Genomic DNA, 27,967 nt, shown 5'->3' on the forward strand with positions numbered 1-27,967 from the left:
GCTGCTCCTTGGAGTAAGTGCTTTGTTTTTCCTTCAGTCAGTTGCAGGGTTGTTTAGGCAGGTTGGAGTCTATGGACTTCTGGATTTTAAGTTCTTTGAATTCACTTAATAGAGGAATATTAAGTAGAGGCTGCTGGCTCACTGTTTTTTGGGGTGGGGGGATACTCTTCTGTTTTTGATCTATATGTTAATCTCTAGATGTATACACCCACATGTGTAACTCTCCAGAGGACTAAAACCAGCTTGATTGCATGGTACAAGAGGCTCAACCACGTAGGTGCAGTATTACCAAGAGACTGAGCAGGATCACCTTTTTCATCTGCAAAGGGTAATTCTGTGACTACCTCTGTTGGAACTGCTGTGCATTCATGGCCTTTTGGCATTTGTTGACTTTAGGGTGTTTATTTATTTATTTTTTCTTCTAGCTCTGGTCTCTGTGTTTGAGTTTTCTGTAAGGAGCTATACTGTTTGCATGTACATCGTGGATATGACCTTCTCTCTTTGTTTCTCGTAGCTCAGGGCATAGGCACGGAAACGTGAATGAGGCGTGATGGTGAGTGGATGTCAGTGGGGACTCTGGGTTTTTTGGTGGACTGTGTTAGTCTGCTTCTAGAAACACCCCAGTTCTCTTGTCTGCACTCTGCATTCTGTTGCGCTAAGTCATATAAATAAGTAAAGAAACCACAGCTACTACTCCCCCTCTTTCTGTTTTTTTTTTTTGTATTTTCCCAGGTGATTGGCTTCAGGTTCCAGGTGGGACCTAATGGTAACTGAGTTGCAGGTATGCCATCAGAGACCTCCTTCTGCCTTGGCTGCTCTTTGGGGTAAGTGCTTTGTTTTTCCTTCAGTCAGTTGCAGGGTTCTTTAGGTGGGTCAGAGTCTATGGACTGATGCATTTTCAAGTAGAAACGGGTATGCATGTCTTTTTTAGGTGGCAACTGGCAGGATCTGTCACAGTAAAGCAATCTAGTAGTAGGTGCTTCTATTGCATGCAGCTCTTCCTCAGGTGAGTAATTGTTATAGCAGTGTTACAGATAGTATGGTGATGTTACTTTGTGTGTTTGCTTTGTGGTTCTGGGTCCCTTATGATTTTGGCAGAATTACGGGGCTTTCTGTGAGTCTTTGCCTATATGTCAAATCTTACCAAAGCCACAACGTTGGTGGAAAAGTGATGGAGCATGGTTTAGGAGAAATGTGTCATGGAGGCTCCCTGTGTGAGCATGTATATGAAAAAGGCAGCAGTGGGCATGTAAAGGGTAGTCTGTTTCAGGTTTAGGGACAGTTTGTTATATTTTTGGATCTTTTGCTTGTGGGTTGAGTCTTTAGATCTTGCAGCCTTCTAGGCTTTAAGTGCTTGGAATTCACATATTCGATGTTCTTTTATGAGGGGTTGTCAGGTACGTTGTTTTGGGGAAACTGTGGGGTACAGTTTCTTGACCGCATAAGTGCAGTAGTGCCTAGAGAGTGAGCAGGGTCATCTTGTTCATCTCTAAAGAGTAAGTCTGTTCGGGCACGTTGCGACGCAGCGCCGCGCCGCCTGCCCGGGCACGTTTCTCAGGTGGAGCTGCTGAGCAGGTGAGATAAAGGAGCTGGGAACAGAGAGGTATTGCACAACTGTATGTTCCATCAGTAGTAGTCAGTGTTGTGGAGTAGGTGGGTATTAGGGCTGGCATGCTAGTGAATGCTGGTTCTCTGCGTTTACAGATGGGGATGAGCCTGTTTAAACTAATTCCAGTTGAGAAAGTTTCAGTTACTAGCTTGGTGATATTGTAAATCCATTATTAAAACCTGCAGAAAAAACAAAGGAGATTTTTGCTTCTAGATTCACCAGAGATATCTTGTCTGCTCTCTGCATGCTTTTGAGATAAAGTTGATTTTAAAAATGAAAGAAAAAAACCCAGCTGCTTTTCTTGCTCTCTTCCTACTTTGTTGTGCTTTGCCCCTCCCCTTTCCCAGCTGATTGGGTTTGGGTGCTGGGCGGGGCCAAAAGGTATATGAGCCCCAGGCATGGCATCAGAGAGCTTCCTCTGCCTGGGCTGCTCTTTGGGGTCAGTGCTTTGTTTTTCCTTCAGTCAGTTGCAGGGTTCTTTAGGCAGGCTGGAGTCTATGAATTTCTGGATTTCTAAGTGGTTGGAATTCTAGATTTCTAAGTGCTTGAAATAGAGGGATATTTAGTAGAGGCTGCTGGCTCACTTTTTTTTGGGGATGGTGGCATATGCTCCTGTTTTTGAGCTATATTTTAATCTCTAGAGGTATAAAACCACTTGTTTTAGTCCTCTGGAGAGTTACACCCGCTTGATTACATGCTACATATGGCTTGACAGTGTAGATGCAGCATTACCAAGAGACTGAGCATGGTTGTATCAGAGTCACCTTTTTCATCCGCAAAGGCTAAGTCTGTGATTACCCCTGCCAGGGCTGCTGTGTGTGCATGTCTTTTTGGTGTGTTGTGTGGCCCGGGCAGAGTTTGCAGTGGCGCTGTGAGCGAAGAATCTCAGTTAGAGCTGGTGAGCAGCTGAAGTAACAGAGCTGGGAAGAGAGAGGTATTGCAGCAGGTACGCTGTGGCTATGAGGTGCCTCAGAGTGTGCGTTTCTCTTGTCTTTGCAGGTGCTTTGTGCAGTCGTGGACAGGGAAGGGAAATCTTCATGTTACGAAGCTCTGAGGGAAGGTGAGTGTTGTCAGCCTGGTCATCCCTTATCCGAAGTGAAGGAAAGATTGTTTGGTGTTTGATTGCTTTGGCGTATAATCTGTTCTGCACCTAGATGTTTCTTTCTACGTAAAAAAAATGTTTGAGCTATTTCCAGTTAAGCAAGTTCCATTTACTTGCTGGGGGCGGTATTGTCCTTTTAATATTCAAAGCTGCACCAAAAGCATGGGGATTGTTCCTTCTAGAAACACCCCAGTTCACTTGTCTGCAGTCTGCATGCTGTTGAGCTAAAGCAGATTTAAAAAAAAAAAAAAAAAAAAAAAACAAAACAAAGAAAAACACACACACAACAACAAAAAAACACCATTGGGTGACTTCTTGTGAACGCAGCGATCATTTAATCCCTTTGTTTTCCCAGTTGGTGTGGATGATACTGGCTGCACTGTTGGAGTTTGGATTTGGAGAGGAACACATGAGCACAATCGTATGTAACATCAGAAGTAGTCAGCATTGTGGAGAAGGTGGGCATCATGGCCGGAGTGCTAGTGAATGCTGGTAGTCTGTTTTTGCAGCTGATGATGAGCCTGGCACTTGACTAAGATGACAATCGGTGCCTGTGCGTTTCTTGAGGCGGAGGAACTTTACCATCCAGCAACCTGAGAGCTAAGTTGGGGGGCACCTGGTATTTGCATATCTGGGGTGGCTAATGGGAGCTGGGAGTCAGAGCAGCATGGAGCCAGCTGGCTGAATATACTTGGTGCCACTGTGAGGGTAGTTCAGGCTGGGTCACGTTCAGGCTGCTTGTGGCTGGGTCACCAGGCTAATAGAAGCAGTGGGATTATTTTGTAGCTTGAGTGCGTGTGCCAGGCATGACAGTTTCCTTCTGTTCGTCTGTCCTGTAGTGTTGCTTCTGCAATGTCTGTTCTGTGCTTCTTGGGTCTTGATATCCTCCTAGCTTTTCACACTGGACTGACTAGACATGTGACTTGATAGCGGTGCTGAAGGGCCTCAATGCTTGTTTTGTCATCATGACTCTGATCCAAGCACTTCTTGTCTTGCAGTTGCTGCTTGAAGTGCAGATCTGTTTCAGGTCTTGTGCATCGTATTCAGTTTGAGATCACATCTGTTTCCATCCTCACTCTTGCAGAAATCATCTGGGCTGCATCAGGAGCTCTTGCTTTGGAATTGATTTCCTAAGCGTCTTCTTAAGGGGTTTTCACTCCCCATCCTTCTGGTCTCTTGTCCTGAAGGCAGGCTTTTTAGGCCTCCATCATCCCAGTTCTGGCAGTTGCTTCCAGTCGCATGTCGTGACATTTGAGTCTCTGCTAGGGTCTGCTGCAGAGCACCTGTTGTGACTTGCTGTTGCCATAGGGCTTCCCTTGGGGGGGTTGCTTTTTCTTGTGCCTTGTGTTGTGTGTTTTGTTTGTAGTGTTTGTGGCGTGCCTGTGTGTATGTGTTTGGTCTGGAGCTGTCCTGCCTGGCAGTTAGTGATGATAGCTAATGTCCATGGGTGTACTAATACATTGTCCGGACTGTTTTGGCAAAGACATCCGGTCTGCCTCTGGGCATGTACTGAAGAGCAGCTGGCACAGTCATCTCTGTGGTGTTTGGCAGATTTGGGGGGGAGGAGAGTAGTGCTGCTTGCGAGCAGCTGCTCGCATAGCGCTTGAACGGTGTGCTTGAGGAGGTCTGTCGAATCTTGAAAGCTTACAGATATGGGGTTTTGAAATTCTTATTCTTATTTCTTTCCTGTCCCCAGTAGAGTGTAAAGCTTTGGAGGAACCTATCACAGGAAAGAGCTCCTTCTGGAACTGTCCAGCACTTGGTAGGCAACTCAGTGACTGGCTTGATCTCCTTTCCAGGTGCTGAGGCAAGGGGGCTGCTGTTTTGAAATGATAATATCGTAAATGGGGTTCCTTTGTGTTGTTGAGGGATGGGTGCTAATGCTGGCAGCTGAATGATTATCTTGTGACTGTGTTTTCCTTTGTTCAGGCTGAAACTCAGTGTGTAGTCCAGGACGTCATGACCCGAGGTGCCTCTGGAGTGAGTGGTGTGTGATGAGCAGAGGTAGCTGTTATTTTTGGGGTGCGGTTGTCACTGCAGTTATTTTCTTACATCCAATCGAGTAAAATTCCACTTTCTCTTTTAGAGGTGCTATAAGTGGGTAAAGAGAACAGATGGAAGCATGTGCCATGTGGGGCAGGCAAGCGGCAGAGGTACAGGAGGGGATGAGAGTAACTGTCCCGAGGGCGCTGTGGCTTTTGCTGCTGCGATTGCTTTCTCTCCTGTTTATGAGGTGCCACAGACAAGGTGGGCTGAGATAGCCTTTAGAGTAGGAGGAAAGCAGGTCACTGGAATGCTGCGTGGTTCTTGAGAAAGGTGTTGTGTAGGAAAAAGGTTGTCTGGTGTGGCAGTTCCTGATGTCGGTCGTCTTTGGTAGGCAAAGAGGTGCCCGAAGCCCTGTCCTGTGTAGCCTGAGCACACCTCGCTGAGGATGAAGCCTGCTTTCCAGCAGTTTGCAAAACTGTTGAGGCTGAAATGCTGCATCTGTGTTTGTGTTGGGGTTGCACCTTGGTGAGTGTAGGGATGGGTTTTAAGCTGGTGCAGCGGAGGGCCTGGCCCCAGTGTCCTGTAGTGTGTTTTGATCCATCAGCATAGCCTTTGGTTTTCAGATAGCCTACTGAAGTAAGTGATTTTTCCTGTGAATGGAATGGAATTGATTTTGTTGGTGTATAATCTGTTCTGCTCCTAGAGTTTTCTTTAAATGTAAATAAAAGTTTGAGCTAATTCCAGCTGAAAAAGCTTCAGTTACTTGCTTGGTGGTATTGTCCTTTTAATATTAAAAGCTGTAGCAAAAGCATGGGGATTGTTGCTTCTAGAAACACCCCAGTTGTCTTGTCTGCAGTCTGCATGCTGTTGAGCTAAGCCTTATAAATAAGTAAATAAACCACAGCTGCTGCTCCTCCTCTTTTCTACTTTCTTGTGCTTTGCCCCTCCCCTTTCCCAGGTGATTCCTTCAGTCAGTTGCAGGGTTCTTTAGGCAGGCTGGAGTCTATGGATTTCTGGATTTCTAAGTGCTTGGAATTCACTTAATAGAGGGATATTTAGTAGAGGCTGCTGGCTCACTGTTTTTTGGGATGGTGGCATACGCTCCTGTGTTTGAGCTATTTTTTAATGTCTAGATGAATCAACCCACTTGTGTAACTCTCCAAAGGACTAAAACCAGCTTGATTACATGCTACAAGGGGCTTGACCACATTGGTACAGTATTACCAAGAGACTGAGCAGGGTCACCTACTTCATCTGCAAAGTGTAAGTTTGTGATTACCCCTGTTGGAGCTGCTATGCATTCATGGCCATTTGGCATTTGTGGACTTCAGGGTGGATTTTTTATTTGTCTAGCTCTGGTCTCTGTGTTTGAGTTCTTATCAAGGAGCTGTACTGTTTGTGTGTCCATCGTAGATGTGACCTTCTCTCTCTATTTTTTGTAGCCCAGGGCATAGGCACGGAAACTTGAACGAAGCATGAGAGTGAGTGGACAGCAGTGGGGTCCCCGAGTTGTTTGGTGGACTGTGTTAGTCTGCTTCACCTGTCGGGCCGGCTTTGCAAGCGCCTTGCGACAGCAGCGTACGTCTCCTGCCACATTTCTGAGACCTGCCAGACATCAGCAGTTCCAGTTCCTGAAATGCTGGAGCTGCTCGGGGCGCAAGAGGAGCAGGGAGCATGATGCATCTCCTTGAGATGTTAGGTGAGCGAAGCGGTCGTACTGGGTTGGGGTACGTGGCTTTGGGGCTTCTTGGCTGTTGCAGTAGGGGAGGAAGGAAGAGGAGTGGGTATAGACTGTTTTGTGGATTGTCACGTTTGTCTGTTCTTTCTCCTTGGTCTAAGCCCTATGACTTTGGCTCGGCACACTGAATGGAAGTGCTAAGCCTGGATCGGGAAGGTGAGTGGAGAAAAGGTGGAAAACAGGTATTGTTTTTGGTGTTGTGGTCTATTGGTGCGCCTCTGGGTGACTCCTCCTTTGCAGGGACGAAGAAGGTACTGGGAACATCCTAGCTGGCCTTTGTGGTCCACGTTGATGGTGGATTCTGAGCCCTGAGAATTAAGTCCGGGGGCAAATATTGTATGTTGGGGAGTGGTTGGCAGAGGGAGGCGGGGAGTTTTCTAGAGGGTATCTATCTGGTTTCAGAAGCGGAGCAGGTCAGTTGACTACGACTGTTTCTGAGGAGGTTGTTTTACTGGAAGAAATTTGGCTGGTGTGCTGGTGCCTGATGGCACTTTATTTCTGCAGGTGAAGAAGAGCCTGGTGCCTGAGGCAATGTCCTGGCTAGCGTTTGTGTTCCTTGGTGAAGATGGAACCTGCCTCCCAGCATTCCCAAGCTAAGCTGGGGGGCAAGTGCTATGTTTGAGTTGGGGTTGTGAATGCACCCATAGGGCGATGGTCTGTGCTTCTAAGTCATTGCTTTGGATGGGGCCTTTCAGGATTGATCAGGTCAGGCAGAGAGATTATGTGTGGGGAGTTCTGTCACGTACAGCGTGAACACATGCCAGGCAGGGCAGTCCCAGTTTGTCATCTGTGTTCTGTATTGTCTGTGCTGTACTGTGCTGTTGCTCTTGGTGCTTGGCAGGCCCTGGGGAAGCCATCCTGAGGGTACTGAACACTTGACATCATCAGAATAATGCTGATGTTCAATTGGGAGCTGAGCACTTCTCATCTTGCAGTGGGAGCTTAAAGGAATCACTTCTGTGTGTGTAATACTTTTTTTGTATCAAACGTTTCTTGATATGATCAACATATGTTACATGCTCCTCAGGTCTTGATATCCGCATTTCCTTCTTCCACTGGACAGATTAGACGGGCAACTTGGTAGCCACACCAAAGTTCCTAAATGCTTGTTTCATCATTGTAGGGCTGATGCGAGCACTTGTCTTGCAGTCGCTGCTTGAAGTGCAGATATGTTTCAGGTCTTGTGCATTGTATTCTGTTTGAGATCACATCTATTTCCATCCTCACTCTTGAAGAAGTCATCTGGGCCACATCAGGAGCTCTTGCTTTGGAATTGATTTCCTAAGCGTCTTCTTCAGGGGTTTTCACTCCCCATCCTTCTGGTCTCTTGTCTTGAAGGCAGGCTTTTTAGGCCTCCATCATCCCAGTTCTGGTAGTTGCTTCCAGTCTCCTGTCATGATATTTGAGTCTCTCCTTGGGTCTGCTACAGAGCACCTGTTGTGACTTGCTGTTGCCATAGGGCTTCCCTCTGGGGGTCACTTTTTCTTGTGCACTGTGTTGTGTGTTTTGTTTGTAGTGTTTGTGGCGTGCCTGTGTGTATGTGTTTGGTCTGGAGCTGTCCTGCCTGGCAGTTAGTGATTAACGTGGTAGTCCATGGGTGTACTAATACATTGTCCGGACTGTTTTGGCAAAGACATCTGGTCTGACACTGGGCTACTGAAGGGCAGCTGGCACAATATATCTGTTTGCGAGTAACTGCCCGCGTACCTCTCTTTGTTTAGTAAATTGTAAACTGTAATTGCAATCGAATTTGGGACCCAGTCGTGTATGACAACTGGGGGATCGTCCGGGAGGGCTTTGGTTCCTGAATTCTTACTTGATCTAGGAGAGGCGCCCCACCATGTGGTGGCTGCTGTTCGAGTCGGGTCGGGACTAATGGCATCTTGAACCTGAATAAAGGTAAGCAAAGGTTTTGATTTTTCTTCAGCTCCCTTGCTGGTTGCAGCACTCTATTTTGCCTGTAATTCTGCGTGTGAAGATCCAAATGAAGACAACGTAGTTGTAAGCGTTTAAAGCATATACTGTTCTGTTGGGTGGGATTTGGTTGCCTGTGTAAGAGTGTGACTGAGATGGAATTTAGTTCCAAAGCGATTGTGGAGGTCTTCTAACCGTGGTTCCAATCTCCCGCGAGGGACTTGGCCGGTGAAGGACCGAAGCGATTCCTATAGGATTTGTGGGTGCGTGATAGATCTTAAACCCTCTGTAAGACACTCTTACTAATGTAACCAAGGGCTGTGGGAATTGCCACAGTAAAATTCCTAGATGGGTCAGACAAAATCGAAGACCAGGGACCAGAAGAAAGGGAGCAAATTACCAGACATACCACCAGAAAGTCCATTAGGAATAACGGTTAGAAATTGGAACGATAGAGGCCCCAGAAAAGGAAAAAGTAAATAAACAGTCCAGTATTGTGTGATAGAATGGCCAAAGGAGCCTTTAAGATCACGTCTTTCGGTCTGTTTTTCGATCCTTTGAAGACTGGATTTGTCACGCCTGAAATACACATGTTAATTCGAAGGAACCTTTTTGCCAGGAAGAAAGCGATTATGCAGGATTATGGATCAGGAGGACTTCATGTCCTTTTCCAGCCTCAATATTTACACTAAAAGCAGATAAGAAATTTGAAGAAGAAGAACAGGAAAAAGAAAAAGATAATAAACGGGAGCCGTTGGGTAACCTACCATCTCCATATCCTAACAATCCACCTCCAGTAGCTGTGGTATCTCTAGGAGTACCACCGTTGCCCCTGCTTCCACCACCATCAGCACCAGAATGAGACTGACCTCCGGCTGCATGCATGAGAAGTAGGACTGCCATATCTGAGAGAGCTCCTCTATATCCCTTAAGGGAGGTAACTGGTGTATAACTGGGTTGGAGTTTTAACAGTTAGGGTTTTAAGGGTTTCAGGGTTATCGTGTTAGGGTTTTAGAGTTTTTTGGGTTGTAGTGTTGATAGGCTTTTTAGTGTTAGGGTCCTAGGGTTTTATTTTTGGTCAGTTATTCAGGGTTTTAAGATTTTTATTTTTTTTTTTCAGGTTAGGTTCTCCAGGGTTAGGGTTTTGAGTGTCCTAATTTTTTGGGTTAGGGTTTTGAGCATCCTACTGATTTGGGTTGGCTTTGGGTTTTGAGCGTCTTAATTTTGGGGTTAGGGCTTCAAGCATTCTAATTTTGTTGTTTAGGGCTTTGAGAATCCTTATGTTTTGGGTTTGGGTTTTGAGCGTCTTAAGTGTTTGGGTTTGGGCTTTTAGGCATAGGACTTCAGGGGTTTAGTGTGGTAAATAGTTTGGGTTATGCCTGTAGGGGTTTCGAGGATTTTTAGTGTTAGGGCTTGTGGTTTTTTTGAAAGGCCGGTAAGTGCTTGGGTTACAGTGAGTACTGGTAAAAGGTATTTCTCGAACACTCGGCCTGTGATTGGTCAGGCCAGCTGCCTGGGGAATGCTGGTAGGCGTAGTTTTCCGGCACTGGGTATCCGGGAGGCCATGTTTGGTGCCCATAGCATGCCGGGAGATGTAGTTCTCGGACTCCGGACTTCCGGGAGGCCATGTTGGGTGCCCAGAGCATACCGGGAAATGTAGTTCTAGGGAACTGGGGTTAGGGGTTGGGGTTGGGGTTAGGGTTAGATCCGGGTTAGGGTTGGGGTCAGGGGTGCAGGGCTCTGTGCAGCAGTTATTTTTCATTCTAAATCAGGGGAGTCAATCAGGATGGCCTCATCCTTCAGCATCCTACTATCAGTTAACCATTTTTCAGCCTTCTGCTGGGGTACTCCCCTAACATTATGCGGAGTATATATCTTCAGAGGTGCCCTACAAGTGACTTTTCTAGCTTCCTCAATCAGTAAGGCAGTAGCCACAATTGCCTGGAAGCACACTGGCCACCCCCTCCTCACAGGGTCTAAGAGTTTGGAACAATATCCCACAGGTTTCTTGATTCCTGCCCATTCTTGACTTAGCTGTAATTGCAACTAACATATGCAGTTTGGTTAGAAACATTTACAAATAAATAAAAGGGTCTTTGTAAATCTGGGAGGCTCAGCACTGGAGCTTCTGTTAACGTTTTCTTCATCAACCTCAACTTTTCCTCATCTTCCTCGTTCCACTTAATTTTTTCTCCAGTCAATTTTTCATGTAAAAACTTTGCCTTTTCACTAAACCCTTCAATCCAGGGTCTACAATATCCCAAGAGCCCGAGCAGTTGCCTCACTTCCTTCTTCATTTTGGGTGATGATAGGGCTAAAATCCCAGATACCCTGTCAGCATCCGATTTTTTCTTTCCTTGGCTAAGCCCATGTCCTAAGTACCTTACTTCTTTTTCCACGAATTGTAATTTAGATTTTGAGACCTTCAACCCTTTTTCCCTAAGAAAATAGTGGTTCTCCGTGTCTCTTTTTCAGTCTCCCCAGCTATTAATAGGTCATCCACATATTGCAACAATTTCACTTCCCCCTTTACCTCAAAAAGTTGTAATATTTTTTCTAAGGTTTGGCCAAATAAATGTGGGGATTCAGTAAATCCCTGAGGAAGTACAGTCCATCTAAGCTGTTGTCGCCTTCCTGTTTCGGGGTCTTCCCATTCAAAGGCGAAGTAATTCCAAGACCCTTCACTTAATGGGCAGGCCCAGAAAGCATCCTTCAAATCTATTACACTATACCATTTATGCAGAGGTGTTAGGTGGTTTAATAAAGTGTATGGGTTAGCTGCCACTGGAAATTTGGTTATGGTTCGCTGATTCACAGCCCTAAGATCCTGAACCAACCTGTATGATCCATCAGCCTTTTTTACTGGCAAAATGGGGGTATTATGTGGGGACATACATGGTTCCAGCATCCCCTTTTGGAGCAACCTGTCTATAACTGGTGTTATAAATGGCTACATCCCAAAATAGGATAATAATCAACGTTTACAATTTATTAAAGGAATAGAGGTAAGCAAACAGCACTGGGTGTGCCGGGAGTCTCCGCTCCACCTAGACGCACACCTGTCACATCAAGATGATGATTTTTTTTTTCTCCTAGACTAATACGTATTCATTACTACTTCTAAAAAAAGCAGGGTTATTATAATTAGTTCCAGAATCTGAACCCCCCTACTGGAGCATGCGTATCAGTCTCTGGTGGTCCTTCTGGGGGTCTCCCATGCTGAAGGCTCATAGTCTTCCTCTCAGGCTTTTTTTCTTGTCCTTCTTCTTTGTACTTCTTGGGTGCATGTCAAAAGCTTGCACAGCGTTCCCTGCAAGCTTTGTCTTGTAGCCGTCCTTCAGCTTTTCCCTTCTCCTTCATCTCCTGGCCAGGTATCAGGGGCTTGCATAGTGTCCCATGCAAAAGTCATAATAGTTAGCAGTTGTTCTGAAACCCCCGGATATCAGAGACTTCAAGGAAAAAACTTACGAATACATTTTCCTTCAAGCTCTCTATTGACAAGAATTGTTAAAAAATTCCTCACAATCCCTTATCTTCTTTTTAATATCCTCAATTCGTGTCTCTTTTTCAACTTTTGCCATTAATAACTGGATTTCATAAGTCCGTTCTTGGAGGGTCCAGTTCTTAAGCATCATAACTGACATATCCCCTTCCTTTTTTAATGAAGTCATTACAAATGTACTATTTATTATCTGGCGTATCAATAATGTAAAGCAAGGTATCATACAAGGTATGAATAATAACATCATTACACCACATAAAAATAAAAATAACATCCTTTTAACCCATGGTCCACCAGGCAGCCATGAAAATAAATCCCAATCCATACCCTTCCAAGTTTGTGCTGGGACGTGGGCTCATTTCTAATTTCTTTTGTTATCTGTTTAACCACTTTCCCATTATCGTCAATTTGTAAGCAACAATTAGAATCATTTAGTTTCCCACGCACACCCCCCTCTTCTGCTAGTAAATAGTCTAAAACCATTCTATGTGGAAAGATAGCATTCCTCATCTGGGTGGACTGATCAGCTAAAAGATCCAAAGCCGTCGCTGTTTGATTGGTTATTATTTCGAGGACAGCTTGCAACCTAATTATTTGATTCAAATTATAAATAGGTTCTCGGGCTCCAGATATTATCTCATTTGGGTTCCAGGTAGCTGGTCCATAATACTGTATGATTCTTTCAGGGGGCCATTCATTTTCTCTCCGTTGTTGAGCACTACCTCCAGCTAAGGAAGCATCAATAGATCGTTTTTCTCTATTCAGATCATCATATAATTTTATTCCTAAATGATTTCCTTGTATTTGTGACAATAAAAAGAACAAGGGTCTTATGTACCCCACGTAGTATATTCCTGACCAGTCCTTTTGTAGCCTTTTGTAGGCCTGTTTGCCACACACCCAATAATGTCCCTTTAGAGCCCACGTCCCATTTGGAAAAGGACCGTCCCATTCTCTTTTATTCCTTGGGGCGTGAAAATACAAAGGGTTTTTGTTACCAAGTGGTCCTGTTACAATGTTTGCCCCATTAGTACTCGTATATATACACCTCCAAGCTCCCGCACTAGATTCCCACTCACAATTACAACTAAGTTCTCCTTCACGACTTGTCATATCACGAGCCGACCAGAAATGTTTAAAGAACACTTGTGTCCCATTCTCATCTTGCCACCTCCAGCAGTAGACTCTTACCACATGCTGCTCCCTAGTGGTGTTATCACGCTGACAACTCAGGATTTGAACGTCAAATTGTCCCTTTGATTGTGCTCTTGCCATAGCTTCACATCCAGGTCCAAAAAATTTCTTATATGAGCATTTCAGCCAAGTCCCATTTTTCAGCTGGACATGTGTAGCGTTCCATTTTCCTTTACTTGATGTACAGTTTATAGGTCCACATTCAGGATCAGTACAATCATATCCGGGAGATAGAGTCCATTTACAAAAGCTTTTTCCCACCTTTACTGTTCCTGTTCTGGTTAAACAGTATATACCCTGCTCTGACAAGTGCAATTGCCATGGGCCTTCTTCCTCTTTCCAGAATTGTGTACCATTATGAACTTCACTCAAATTACTAACCCACAACTTAGGTTCAACCAGGTGTAGTGGGTTTACGTGGCAAGGTTTTGGTAGCAGGGAGCCATAGGGGTGGTTTCTGTGAGAAAGATCTAGAAGCTGCCCCATGTTTGGGAAGGGCCCCATTGTTTTCCAGATCCGAGCCAATAAGCGATGTTGTTTTGCGCCTCTGTGAGAGCATATTTAAGACAGGGAAAAAACGCTGCGCCACACAGCAGCCGGGAGAGTCAAGGGAGTGGGAGAACAGCCTTGCACCAAGGTCAGTGTAGAAGGAGGGGGAGAGGTGCTCCAGGCGCCGGAGCAGAAGTCCCCTGCGGCCTGTGGTGAGGACCATGGTGAAGCAGGATGTCCCCCTGCAGCCCATGGAGTACCACGGTGGAGCAGGGTTCCACGCTGCAGCCCGTGGAGGAGGCCACGGTGGAGCAGGTGGCCCTGCACCGACGGAGGCTGCCGCCTGTGGAAGACCCCTGCCGGAGCAGATTCTGGGCCGGACCTGTAGCCCGTGGAGAGGAGCCCACGCAAGAGCAGGTGACCTGGCAGGAGCTGCTGCCTGTAGGGGAGCCAGGTTGGAGCAGTTTTCTCCTGAGGGATGGACCCCGTGGTACGGACCCATATCTGGAGCAGTTCTGGAAGAGCTGCTGCCTGTGGGAAGCCCACGCCGGATCAGTTCATCAAGGACTGCATCCCGTGGGTGGGACCCCACAGCACAGGGGACGAGAGTGACCGAGAAGGAGCGGCAGAGAAGAAGTGCTGTAGACTGACCATAACCCCCATTCCCCGTTCCCCTGCGCCGCTCGGGGGGAGGAGGTGGAAGAGGGTGGATGGGGGGGGAAGGTGCTTTTGGTTTTTTTCCTTTGTTTTCTCACTTCTCTCGCTTGTTAGTTGGAGGCAATAAATCTTACTATCTCCTTATGCCGAGTCTGTTTTGCCTGTTACAATAATTATTGCGTGATTTTCTCGTCCTTATCTCAATCCTTGAGCACTTTTCACATATTTTCTCCCCATTCCTCTTTGAGGAGGGGGAGTGAGAGAGCGGCTGTGGTGGAGCTCGGCTGCCCACTCGAGCGGAACCACGACACCGGGCCAGCTACCCAGGGCCAACTTTCAGTTCCCTGTGGTCCCCCACAAACCCAGCAATTGCTGAGGTTAAAAGCCTTGGCCACTTCTTCCCCCAGAATGAACAAGTTATTCCCATGGCTTAATTGCCCCTGTAAAAATAGTACCAGGAAGTATAACATCCTTCTGCGTCATCCAGGGGTTATCGTGGGGGTGTGAGAAATGCCTCCAATCAAGGGGTTGGGCCCACTTCAAGGATCTATTTGAGCTTGGGTTACTGTTCAGCCTTTGAGGGTGATCCAGCTCCTGGAAAACTAATTACAATAGGTTAAAAAATAATAATAATAATAATCGTATTTATTATATACATATATTTTTGTTTGCTTGTTTGTTTCTTTTTCCTGAGACAACCTGGCTTTAGTGTGGGCGAAATCCGGTTGAGGCCCTCCCACTCGGCAGTCAATACCCGCAGGGGTTGCCTCCCTTGGTAGACTATACACACCGCAGTGGAGGGTCCTGCCCCGGTCTTGCCTTCTCCCTTTCTTCCCTTCAGGCTTGTCCCCTTCTTCTGGCATTCTTAATTTATGCAGAGCCTTATTGCCAGAACATTCGTTCTTTTTTAGCTTTAATTTCAGTTCCCCAGGAGCAGACTCAACCCTCCAAGTCTGGGTATTTATTGGTCCTTTTACTCTAGATGCATGGGTCCAACCCCTTTCTGCTGTTCTCACAGCTGTTTCAGTGGTAAGTAAAACAAGGTATGGTCCCTTCCACCGGGCGTGTAATGATTCTTCCCTCCAAGTTTTTATTAAGACCTTGTCCCCTGGATGTATTTGATGAATAGCAAACCCTAAAGGTGGTGTCAGAGCCATTCTTCCAATTTCTCTTAGCTCTTGCAATCTTTTCCCAATAGTAATTGCATATTTCTGGATACTACGATCCTCAACTACATTGTTTCCCAGAGGCATTCCCTGTGAATAAGGCATACCATATAACATTTCATATGGTGATAATCCAGTCTCACTGTGTGGTTTAGTTCTTATGTTTAGAAGTGCCAATGGTAAGCATTTTGTCCAGGGCATTTGTGTCTCAATCATTAATTTAGCCAATTGTTGTTTCATTGTTTGATTCATTCTCTCTACTTTCCCTGAGCTTTGTGGGTGCCATGGAGTATGATATTCCCATGGAATACCTAATGATTGACACAGTAATCTTATTATTTTAGAAGTAAAGTGTGTGCCCTGATCAGAATCAATGTACTGGATTATCCCATATCTAGGTATCAGGTGTTCTAATAAAATTTTTGCCACCATTTGTGCCGTAGCTGGTGCTACGGGATAGGCTTCTACCCATTGTATTAAATGATCTACTATTACCAATAAATACGTTTTCCTCCCTACCTTGGGCAATTCAGTGAAATCAACTTGTACTTTCTCGAAAGGCCTATAAGCTGTTTTTCTTCCTCCTGCGGCTGCTTGTCAAAACACTTTCTTATTTATCTTCTGACAAGTTAAACAACCTTGTGTGATTTGCTTTGCTATTTCAAAAACCCCTATGCATCCAAATTGTTGAAGTAAGTGATTACTTAATGCTTTTGTACCCCAATGTATTTGTGTATGCAAACGTTCCAATCTTTGCCTTGCATAAGCTTGTGGTAATATCTCTCGCCCGTCTGGCAATGTCCATTTTCCTTGTTCTAATCTAGCACCTGTTTTCTCCAGTTTTGTCTGTTCTTCAGGAGTAAACTTTTTTTCTTCTCCCTCTCGTCTTTCTTCCTCCTGTACTGTATTAATTTTAGCAGCCTGAGTTCTCAAGGCTGCTTCCTGAGCTTCTTTATCTGCTAGATTGTTCCCTCTGGTGTGGTAATCTAATCCTCTTTGGTGTCCTTTTACATGTACCACTGCTATTTCTTTTGGTTCTCTTAATGCCCTTAAATTTTTTATTATTAATTCTTGATGTATAAGATTCCTCCCTTGAGTATTAACGAAACCTCTTTCTTCACAAATTTTTCCGAAGGTATGAACCACCCCATATGCATATTTAGAATCTGTATATATAGTTCCACTTTTCCCCTTTAATAGTTCCACGGCCCTATATAGGACATACCGCTCACAAGCCTGAGCTGACCATGATAGACTCAAGGGTCCTGATTCCACAGGTTCCAGGTGCTTATTAATTATTGCATATCCTGATTTTCTTTTTCCCTCCACTACTCAGGAGGAGCCATCTATGAACAGTGCTTCTCCCTTCTCCAATTCAGTATCTCTTAAATCGGGTCTTCCTTTAGTCTGGGTCTCAATTACCTCTAAACAGTTATGTTGTAATTCCTCTGATGGTTTTCCGAACAAAAATTGTGCTGGACTCTGAGCAGAGCTTACCCTTAGTTCTAAGTCAGGGGAGTCAATTAGTATAGCTTCATACTTTAGGATCTGGCTGTCTGTTAACCATTTCTCTGCTTTCTGTTGTAAGACACTTCTGACATTGTGTGGAGTATACACTTTTAAGGGAGCATTACAAGTGATCTTTCTAACTTCCTCTATTAATAATGCCGTAGCGACCAAAGCTTGGAGACAAGCAGGCCACCCTCTACTTACTGGACCAAGTAACTTAGAACAATACCCCATGGGTGTCTTAATTCCTGCCCAGTCTTGAGTACGAACTCCATATGCCGCCTGGTTTGATGTGTTCACAAAGGGATAAAAAGGTTTTTCCAGATCCAGAAGGCTCAACACAGGTGCTTGTATTAATGCCTCTTTTATTTTTTCAAATTGTTATCTTCTGCAGACCACTTAAGTTGGTTCTTAATTAATTTCTCATATAAGAATTTAACTTTTTCACTGTAGCTTTCAAGCCATGGTCTACAATATCCTGATAATCCCAATATTTGCCGGATTTCCTTTTTAGTTTGTGGGGGTCTTAAGGATAGGATCCCAGATACCCTGTCAGGATCTAACTTCTTTTTTCCCTTACTTAACCAATGTCCTAAGTATTTTACTTCCTGTTCCACAAATTGTAATTTTGCTCGAGACACCTTGAATCCCTTTTCTCCCAGGAAACTGAACAATTTAATAGGAGCTTCTCGGGTTCCCTCTTCAGTTTCTCCTGCTACTAATTGATCATCCACATATTGCAATAATTTTACCTCCCTGGGTAATGCAAAATCTTGTAAAACTTTTTATAAAGTTGGTCCAAATAGATTTGGTGACTCTGTAAACCCCTGTGGTAGCACGTTCCACCTTAATTGTTGTTTCCGTCCCGTTTCAGGGTCCTCCCACTCAAAAGCAAAATAATCTCTGGATTTTTCATCCAGAGGGCAGGCCCAAAAGGCATCTTTCAGATCTATTACGCTATACCAAGTATGTTTGGGAGAGATATGACTTAGTAAAGTATAAGGTTTTGCCACCACAAGGAATTTAGTGACTGTTCGCTGATTTACAGCTCTCAGGTCCTGTATGACCCATCCGATTTCTTTACAGGGAGGATGGGTGTATTATGAGGTGACATACATGGTTCTAGAGTTCCTTTTTCCAGAAGTCTATGGGTTTTAATCCTTTTCGACCCTCCATTGGTATAGGGTATTGTTTAATTCTAATTGGACGATGTGGATCCATTATTTGAACATTTATGGGGTCCATTTCTATTTTTCCAATTTCCCCTTCCTTATAGCACACTGAAGGGTTAATGAATTCTTTGTCTTTTTGTGTCAAAGTGTATAATTTAATCTGCAATTTATCCCCTTGGCTTTGAATGCTTAAGTTTAATTTTAAAATCAAATCCCTTCCTAGTAAATTGTACTCCGCTTCAGCGAGCAAAAGTAAATCATTAAGACAGATTTTTTTATCTGTTTCTGTCTCTACATCTTTCAAAACAGGTACCTTAAAGGGCTCTCCTTTTGCCCCTATTACAGACATGCAACTCTTCCCTTCTTCTATTCCTTTTGGAAGTTTTTGAATAGTGGATTTTTCAGCCCCTGTGTCTACTGAAAATAAGACTTCCTCTTTATGGGGACCAATAAGTAGTTTTATCAACGGCTCTGTTGATGTTGAAGTCCCCAGAAGATATAGCCCCTGACACCCCTATTCTTCTTTGAATATTTTCTCATCTTGTTCCCGCTAATGATATTTCCTCTGAACGTGTCTCTTCTTGTTGCAATAGTAACAGACGGGAATTGTCGATTTCCCTCGACAAGGCTGACCCCTAGGGTTTTTTTCTATTATTTTTTTTCTCCTCTCTCCGGACAAGGTCTTGTGGAATGAGGTTAAGCCACGAAAGACCGTATGAACTTGGAAGTGATGGGAAAACTTACAGTTTTTAAGAAGAATGTTAGTTGTGATTAAGGCAGTAAATTAGATCATCCTCGTAGGAGCTTTCTAAACAGATCAGAAGAGGGCAAGACTGTACTTAAGGACTGAAAAGGGTGTTGCAGTAGGTAGCTGATGAGTTAGATTATGTGATAGAGCTCAGCTGCACACCTGCAAAGGAGCTCAGAGAGACAGTGAGAGGAGGCTGAGCCCCAGAAAATACTTTGCTCCTCCCTTCAGAGGCCCAGAGGAGCAGAGAGATGCACAGTGGCAGGTGGGAACCCGAGGGAAGTTCTTCAGAGGAAGAATGGCTGGGCCATGGACTAGTAAGGGAGAAGCAGAGTTGACTCCTTTGGAGGTTTAGTTAGGAAAACATTAGCTCAAAGTCTTAATAAGAGTAGCTTGAATACAAGGCGGGCACCAGTCTAGAGGGAGAAGCTTGGTTAAAGTGTGTGGGTTTCAGGGAGCTGTGCAGTAGAGACTTGTAGAGAGGAATTTTAAATAGCACGTTGAATGGGAAATGAGCCCGGGGCAATTAATTGATGATCAAAATGCAAACTACAATTTTAAATCAGGAAAGAGCTAGACTATACTTTTATAATGAAAAATACGCCAGAAAAGAGTGAGGAAAGTGTCAGTGTTGTTATAAAGGAAGTTACTGGAACAAAGGAAAGGGTTAGAGGAGCAATAAAGCAGAGAAATTCATGCTTTTGTGATAGAAGTGTTGGAACACCAAGGACTGGAGATGGTAGTGATCACAAACTCATTTCCTGATCGCTCAGTTTTCCGTGTGCTGTCTGTATACCCCATGGCACCTACCTCTGTACTGGGTCTGGCTGGAATGTTAACTTTCCCGGCAGCAGCCCATACAGTGCCGTACTCTGTACTTGTAGCTGGAACAGCAGTGTTATCACACCAGTGTTGTGTCTACTGCTGAGCAGCAGTGGCACAGCATTGGGCCTTTCTCTAACCCTTCTAGGGGGTGGGCAAAAAAGTGAGGAGAGAAACATCACTATGGCAGCTGACCTAAACCAATCAAAGGGATATTCCATAACATGTGGTGTCACACTCAGCAATAAAAGGTGGAAACAGGAAGAAGAGGGGAGGGGTGGGCTCTCGTTGAGAAGACGTCGGTCCTCCTCTCGAACACCGGCTGCGTGCGTTGAGGCCTTGCTTCAAGGACGTGGTCAAGCACCGCTCATTTGTGGGAAGTAGAGAGTAATTTCTTTCCTCTGCACTTCCATATAGCTTTCATTTATTTTGTTTGTTTGTTTTCCTCCCTTTTTCCCCTTTCCCTTTTATTTCCCCTTAGTTAAATTGTTTAGTTCATGGTAGTCTTTATTTAATTATTATAATTATTTCCCTTTAATTAAATTATCCTTATCTCAACCCGTGAGTTGTTCTTTGCTTTACTTCTCCCCCTCCTTATCTAAAGGAGGGGGAGTGAGAGAGCGGTTGTGGGGTTTAGCTGCCCAGCACGGTAAAACCACCACAACCTCGCATTCAGAAAGCAATGCAACCTTTGGGGTTAAAAAATAAAAACCAGAGAGGGCAGTGCTTTCCAAGAAAAAAAGATAAGTCCTTGTGGCAAACAGGTAGGTGAACGGAGTATGTACGTTCCTTCCTCGGTGTCCTGCTGTTAACGTGAGAGGATATTCACCAGAACCCAGTAGATGATTGCACTCTGGTTCTTGCGTTTTTTACCATCTTTCATGAAACAACTTCAGGTTACTTGACAGAAGCTAATGGCCTAAGCTTATGTGCATTTGGCATTGTTTTCTCATTGGTGAGCTTCAAGCCTGTGTCTGGCCCATTATTGCTCACAGAATTTGTGGCAGAGCTAGACTTGGACTTAGATTACTATGCTTAGTCTTAGCACTGCAGATTATTAAAACCCTTTCCATTAAATACTTTCTCAAACTAAGAAGTGACTTTCTGAAATAGCTGTTTTCAGAAGATCTGCATCTTAGCTAAGCAATATGACAGAATTTTGCCTGTTGTTAAACACTGAGGCTGACGACAAGTCCATCAGCAGTTTCAGAGAGCACAGAACAATGTCCAGATGCATGCTCATCTGCTAGGATTTGTGATTTCTGAAACGTGACTTGCATAAATTCATCTTAAGGTTTTGCAGGATCCACTGTGTCATTAAAATAATGCTAATAATAAAACTGACAGGCATCTGTGTAATGCATTTTGGATTTCATATAATTTGCAAAAGTACTTAACGATTTGGTGTCATTTTGTGGTACAGTACAAACATCAAGAGGAAGTGAGAACAAAGAAAATGGTGGTGAAGATGTTCCAAGGCGTTACAACCTTCGACAGAGTAAACCTGTTGACCGCTACCAAGCTCCTATGGAAAGTAGGTTGAACGCACAGTTTCTCTTAAAACCTTATTTCTTGCACATAAGTGAGATAAAATTTTTGAATGCAAAGACATGTGTTTGCGCACACAGTTCTATTTCAGTTCTGTACCTTCATTCTGCACATGAACTTCCCTGTTTTTATCAGACACGTGTGTCCTGTGCACATTGTATTTCTTTGCTGTTTGGCGTACTTAGTGCTATGTATCCTTGCTATAACAGTAATTAATCACACTTAATGGTCTTGCTCTTGTGATTTTCAGTTCACCTTTAAACAGGGCGTAGTTTTCCACTTGTACCATGCACTGATGAAAAGCAAAAACAGTTAAAAATTCTTCTGGAATTAGGGATGAGTGAAACACGTGGCATTTTCTTTGTCTTTTGATATCCTCCTCTCTTAAATGTATCTGTATCATTATTCTAAATTCTTTCCTTTCAGTAAGACAAAGAGATCGAGAGAGGACTAACTCGGGCCAGCCGCGTTCTGTCAGACAGAAAGAGTCACTTGAAAATGCTGGGTCACAAAAATATAGAAGACGTGCCAGGTTGGTGTATGGCTAGTGATAGCTCTTACTTATCCGTAGAGCTGTCAGTCTCCTTACTGCATAATGCTTCAAAGGGTTTTCAGTTTAGTGGTAATTACAGAGTAAGTTTATGATCGGTACTTTGGTAGTCTGAGGATAGAGAGGAAAGAAATATTTGGAGGGGAGGAGGTGGATACTTTTAAGTTGGTTTCTTCTTTAAATCCAATATTTGTGGGTCGCTGATAAGATGATTATGGAGGTAGTGTCTGAGTTTCTGTAACTGAAATTCTTTGGTTCTGGAACTGAAGCCGGAATCTCCCCTTAAAAATCTTAGTCAGACTATTTAATCTTGAAGGATACAAAGGATTTTCTTAAAACCGAAAATAATTTTATTCGATTTAGAGGGAGAGGCTTTATGGAAGTTTTGTTAGATTTAAAAAAAAAAAAAAAAAAAAAAAAAAGTTATCACTCAAATACTGACTCTAGTTTCTGTTTGGAATCAACTAATGTTTCTATATGAAGTTAACCTTAAACAATAAAAGATCTAAATGAAATCATAAATTGCCTTAGTAATGATAAAGGCTTTTTGGATTCTGTAAGCAGTTAGTGCGTAGAGAATGCTGTTGATTGCCAGATATTTTGTTGAGCATTCTTGAAAGCAGACAGTTGTCATGAGGAAAATCATGTCATGGCCTTTGAAATCAGATTCCTAAGGAGTACAGTGGACTGGAAAATAGATCTCAGAGGCAATTTGGAGATAGAATTCCCTTAATTTTTGGTGTTACTTAGTATCTGCTCTATTTTCTTTTTAACTTTCTGGTTTATATGCTTGCTTGCAGACGGAGACGTGCAGATGACATCAGTGATTCTACACCCTCTTGCTCGTCTCCCTTGCTTAGCACATGTGATACGGAGGAGGGTGGTGAGAGCAGTGAGGACGGCGAGAGCACATCTCCAAGAAGGTTGCTGTCGGTAGAGAATAGGGGAGGGATGAATCTCCTTCAAATGAATATTTAGCCATGTTTAAGTTTATCTAAATGTAACTGTGTAAGTTTATGTCAATTAATTAGGTCTTCTAATATATTAATTAATGTCTTCTACATTTGCTTGGCATTATTATGAAAAACAAAAATCTTCGAGCTGCATCTTAAAGAAAAAGAAGCCCTATAACTTCTCCTTAATTCAAATCAGGACTTTTCGAGTGAAACGTCAGAAACAGGACCTAAAGAGAGTTCAGAGGGATCAAAAGAAAGTTGGAGGAAGTCAGGGAGATGCAATGCAAATAGATAGTGCGGTAAGTCGTAAAGTAATCATCGTGTCAGCGAGTGTTTCCAGTGATTATGAAAGATCTCAGTGTGCCATCTACAACTACCTTTGTTGATGGTTTTCTCTAAAGCAACTTCAAAAATTGCCCAGAATGTTTGCATTGTGCTGAGATAATTTCTGATGAAACCTTGATCTAGGTTGCTGCTTTCTTTAACATACAAACTCTGTGGTGTTGAATTTCTCTTTAGATTGGATTTGAGAACGTGGGTGGTCTTTCGGAACACATCGCAGCTTTGAAAGAGATGGTGGTTTTTCCCCTCCTGTATCCAGAAGTTTTTCAGCGGTTCAATATTCAGCCCCCAAGGTAACTCATTAAAGTGATAAATCGTAAGTCAGCTGTTTTCAGGAGAAAGTTCAATTAAGCTATCAATATGCTTCCATGCTTCAACATTTTTGGCAGCGGTGAACATTTGTTTTAGTAGTAGCAAAAAGTGGTTTCTTAAAAACGGATAGAATCCAGAATATTTGTATTAAGCAATGTCTGAAAATGGTAAGTTTTACCATCTGGTGTTTTTAAAAAGTTGGGTTAGTTGGGTTGGAGTGGTTTTGTTCTCAGTTTTATGTACAAGTCAGCTTGATTAGTCTGTAAGCAAGAAGGGATTATCTAGTGGAAGTCAATTGTAATATGTTGCCTGGAAGCCCAGTTGTTTTTCCTGCCTACTTTTGCTTTCTTTTTTTTTTTTTTTTTTTTCCTCTGAGTGCTAAGGCATCGCTTTTCCTTCCGGCTTTAGACTTCCTCACTTGCCATCAGCAATAGATGGTCTGAGAGACCAAACCCAGTAACTTAATGCTTTTGAAAGGAGCATTAAATGCTTTACTACCAGATTCTGCATATTGTGAAAGCAAGAATATGCAGTTTATTGCTGCAGAATGAACTGGTGATTCACCATTCAGCCCATTCTCAGATTCTGTGCTGAAGTTTGCCCGTTTGGCTCCGGTTTGCTGTAATCACCCTGTTTGTCAGCAGTTTTGGAAGTGTCCTTCTGGGACAGTATGCTCTCTTTTGAAGGTTTTATACGTTTGAGTTACCCCCTTATTCATTTCTTTGGGTGAAAAAAAAGAATTTTCTCGTGAAACGTTGTAAAAACGCGCAACTTCTGTCTGTTCTGCCTCTACCCACACTTCCGCTATTACTGCTGTCTTGTACATGACGTGTTTTGGTTAGGAAAGATGAGTTAGTTCTAGAGACGATGGTTTTAGGAGGTACTCATCATGATGTTTTTTTTCCTATCTGGATCTTTTTTATTGCAGAGGTTGTCTATTTTATGGCCCCCCAGGAACAGGGAAAACACTAGTTGCTCGTGCACTTGCCAGTGAATATAGTCAAAGTGACAGGAAAATATCTTTTTTTTTTGAGAAATGCTTCGGACTGCATGAGAAAATACGTGGGGGAATCAGAACGCCAACTTCGTGTGTTATTTGAACAGGTAAGGTTGAAATGCACAGTGTATTCTGTCAGAGTTGTAACCATTATTTTCTGTGGTCAACGTTTTTAAGTAGCACTTGCTCTTTTTTGTGTTTTGTTAGTTTTTTTTCCCACTGAAATGGAAATGCCAGTGTTTCTGCTGTGAATGTCAGCTGTAAGAACTACTGGAACGATTTGCTTTCTGTCACCCGGATACAGTGGGTTGACACAGACTGCTGTCTTCTGTTAGTCATGCCAGATACTCCAGTAGCTCTATCAGTAGAGGTCCCAGAGGCTAAAGTGAAAAATCTAGTTTAGATGACATTCCAACCATGATGTTTTTGTGCATTTTCCCTTTAAATAATGCTGTTTTACTCAGTGTTTTCCTGCTAGGCCTGTCAGATGCGACCTTCAATTATTTTCTTTGATGAGATAGATGGTCTCGCTCTTGTGCGCTCCAGTAAACAAGACCACATTCATAGGTATTACAGTTTTGCACCTACATAAAATCTGCTTGATCTTTGGGAAATGAAAAAAAAAAAAAAAAAAAAAAGGATGATGACCTGTTTAATTTACTGTGAACATGTTAATTTATCCTGAAAACTTGTAACTCAATGCCAAAACAGGTGATTCTAAACGATAGTAGAAACCAATTTACTAAGCCTGATATCAGCATGTGGTCTGTGTTAACTTACCTATTTTTTATGTCTTAAAATGAGTCTTGTCCTTAAAAAGCTTGTCCTTTATGGAAGAAAGTCATGTGGAATGTAACAAAATTTACTGAACCAGTAAGTAAAACTTATGTTTTTCTATTATTTCCATTGTTTCAACTCTTCTGACCCTTCTGGACGGCGTAGATAACAGAGGGGAGATCGTGGTAATCGGAGCTACCAACAGACTGGATTCTATAGATCCTGCTTTACGAAGACCAGGACGCTTTGGCAGACACTTCCTCTTCAACTTGCCAAATAAAGAGGTGAGAACTTAAATTCAACGTTAGTGCTACCATGGCAAAGTCCAACTTTATAGGAAAAAAAAAAATTGACAACTTGAACAAAAGAGTGATATGTGGAGACACTGCGTTGTTCCATGGAGGGCAAATCTGGTACTGGATATATATGGTCAGGATGATACCACCAAGTAGTTAGTTCTATAACCAAACCTTTCACTCCCAAAGTTGTACCTGTTTGCTTAATTATTTAGTCCACTTGGGCGCTTTCATCATGAAGTTGTGTTTTTGGTCTCAATCCTTCACTTATGAGTGAATAGGGGACGTGTTTGCATTTGATTGTGCCCCGGATCAGTGGTAGTAGTTTGAGTCATAATTCTTTTCTTCTTTATAGTAATTGTAGCAATTGGAAGCATTGTGCCAGAAGTACTTTCTGTGAATTTACTGACTGGAAAGCAAATGCGATGAAGTAATGAGACTGTCCCAATGAAAGCTTGCTAAGTTTTAGAGAAGTTTTTTGGACAGCAAAGAAATGTTTCTGGATAAATTTTTCATTACAGTATTTTCCTCTGGGTCCTTAGGTCTCGTAGTTTGGAAACTTGTTATTGAAGCTATAAATGCCTTTTCTTTCACTGTAGGTTCCTAGAAAAAGTTCAGTGTAACAAATAAGAAATATTCAATTTCCTGGTTGAAAATGCAGAGTGTATATTAAATAACTGTAAAATACTTGAAAGTTGAGCAAGTAAGAAAAGTGTATTAATAGATGAGGGGTTTTGAGGGAGGACTGTTTTGTTTTTTGTTGTTTGTTTGTTTGCCTTTTGGTTTGTTTGTTTCTTGTTGGTATTTTTAAGGAAAACTTGGGACAAGCTAAAATGCAATGATTTTGCTTCCAGGCTAGAAAAGAAATTGTCAAGATTCATAGTCGTGACTGGACCCCTCAGCCACCGGACATGTTGCTTGATGAACTAGCTGAGAAATGCATTGGTAAGACTGAAACAGAAACGGATTCTTGCTTGTGACCAAGTTGTAAAGAACCTTAGCTTGTACCAGGCAGTACCCATGCTCTTGTGCCTTGCTGCACAACTAGTCTACGAGGCAGCTGGCACGCCTTCATAGCAATCTGAGTGAGATGCTTTCATCTATTTACTCTTCATTGTCGTTCCTCTTGTTGTCTGAGAACATTAAATGGTTCTGGGGCATCTTCCTCAAGAGTATAGTTTTTGATGAGGAGTCTGCTTCAGCTGCATAAGTGCAGGATATCAGGCAGTGAGCAACATGAAACTTCCCGGCAGAGAGTGGTATAAATGGCTCAGGATTCAAATTAGGATTAAATAAAAAAATAGGATTTATTAAAAGAATATAAAAGAATAGAGGTAAGCAAACAGTGCTGGGTGCACTGAGAGTCTCCGCTCCACCAGGGCACACACCAGTTACATCAAGCAGCTGATTTTTATGCTCCTAGACTAATACATATTCATTACTACTTCCAAAAAAAATAGATTATTATAATTAGCCTCCGGGGTCCAATCCCTCCTACTGGAGCATGCGCATCAGTCTCCTCTGGGGGTCTCTAGGGGTCTTTCATGCTGAAGGCTCGTAGTCTTCCTCTCCAAGTCCTTCCCCTTTGTACTCCTTTGGCACTGTACCAAGTTTATAGAACATTTTCTGCAGGTCTTGTCTCCCAGCTGTCCTTCAGCTTCTTTTTTCCTCCTCTTAATCTCTTGGCGCCCTGGGCAGATACCAAAGGTCTGCATAGTATCCCATAACAGTCACTAGTTGTTATCAGTTGTTATGAAACTCCCAGACATCAAACACAAATAGCTTTCTTATTGACACTTCACGAGTAATTAAAACATTCTTCCCCAGCCATTCCCAGGGACAGTCACATCTATAGCAGTGTTAAGTTAATCTCGAAGAAGACAGGAAAAAAAAGGCTGTAACTGTTAGAAATAGAAGTCCGGAATAACAAAAGCAAACAGGTTCATAAATTTAAGGAGTATTTTCTGAAGACTTGATAAATTGAGTAGAATGAGGGGGAGACTGGGACACACTGCATCTGTGGTTCAAGAATTAAATTGCCAGTGCAGGGCCCAGAGGCAGACAGGATTCAAACAGAATTGTTCTTTATGGACACGAAATGTTAAAACATTCCTCACAAGCGGTAGCACTTTGAATTCCCTGTTAAGCTGTTTGGTTTTGGCATTACAAATTCTTTAAATGTTGCATGTTGTAAACCTGGGCCTTGACTGATGTAACGTTTGATTTTTGTTTGTTAGGAGACTGTGGTGCAGATATCAAATCCCTCTGTACTGAAGCTGCGCTGTGCTCTCTACGCCGATGCTATCCTCAGATTTATGCAAGTAGGGAGAAATTGCTACTAGACATTAATTCTATTAAAATAAAAGCAAAGGACTTTTTCATGGCTATGAAGAAGGTTGTTCCAGCTTCCAACAGGATCGAGGCTTCACCCGTACAAGCACTATCACCCATTTTCAAGCCACTTTTTCAAAGATCAGTAGAGAATATTTTACAAGTTGTGCAGAAGATCTTCCCGCATGCACAGCTTGCACTAAAGGAGGACCGACAGCAAGGTATAACCACAGCATCCACTTCTTTATAA

At 43.1% G+C, this 27,967-nt stretch overlaps 1 protein-coding gene across 1 annotated transcript; it reads left to right on the plus strand.

The window, feature by feature from the left end:
• Positions 1-27,967, plus strand: LOC311428209 (ATPase family AAA domain-containing protein 2-like; the record flags this gene model as incomplete). Its single annotated transcript, XM_084539738.1, is given in 15 exon segments — positions 1-13; positions 199-328; positions 733-781; positions 6,140-6,396; positions 21,032-21,142; positions 21,583-21,688; positions 22,507-22,629; positions 22,859-22,961; positions 23,182-23,297; positions 24,245-24,338; positions 24,340-24,420; positions 24,792-24,880; positions 25,215-25,374; positions 26,241-26,331; positions 27,624-27,967. Coding segments are annotated over 12 exon segments (1,443 nt in total). The 5' UTR covers positions 1-13; positions 199-328; positions 733-781; positions 6,140-6,371.

The sequence above is a fragment of the Aythya ferina genome (genome assembly GCF_964211825.1).
Source record: "Aythya ferina genome assembly, contig: HAP1_SCAFFOLD_36, whole genome shotgun sequence".
In the NCBI taxonomy this organism is placed as follows: Eukaryota; Metazoa; Chordata; class Aves; order Anseriformes; family Anatidae; genus Aythya; species Aythya ferina.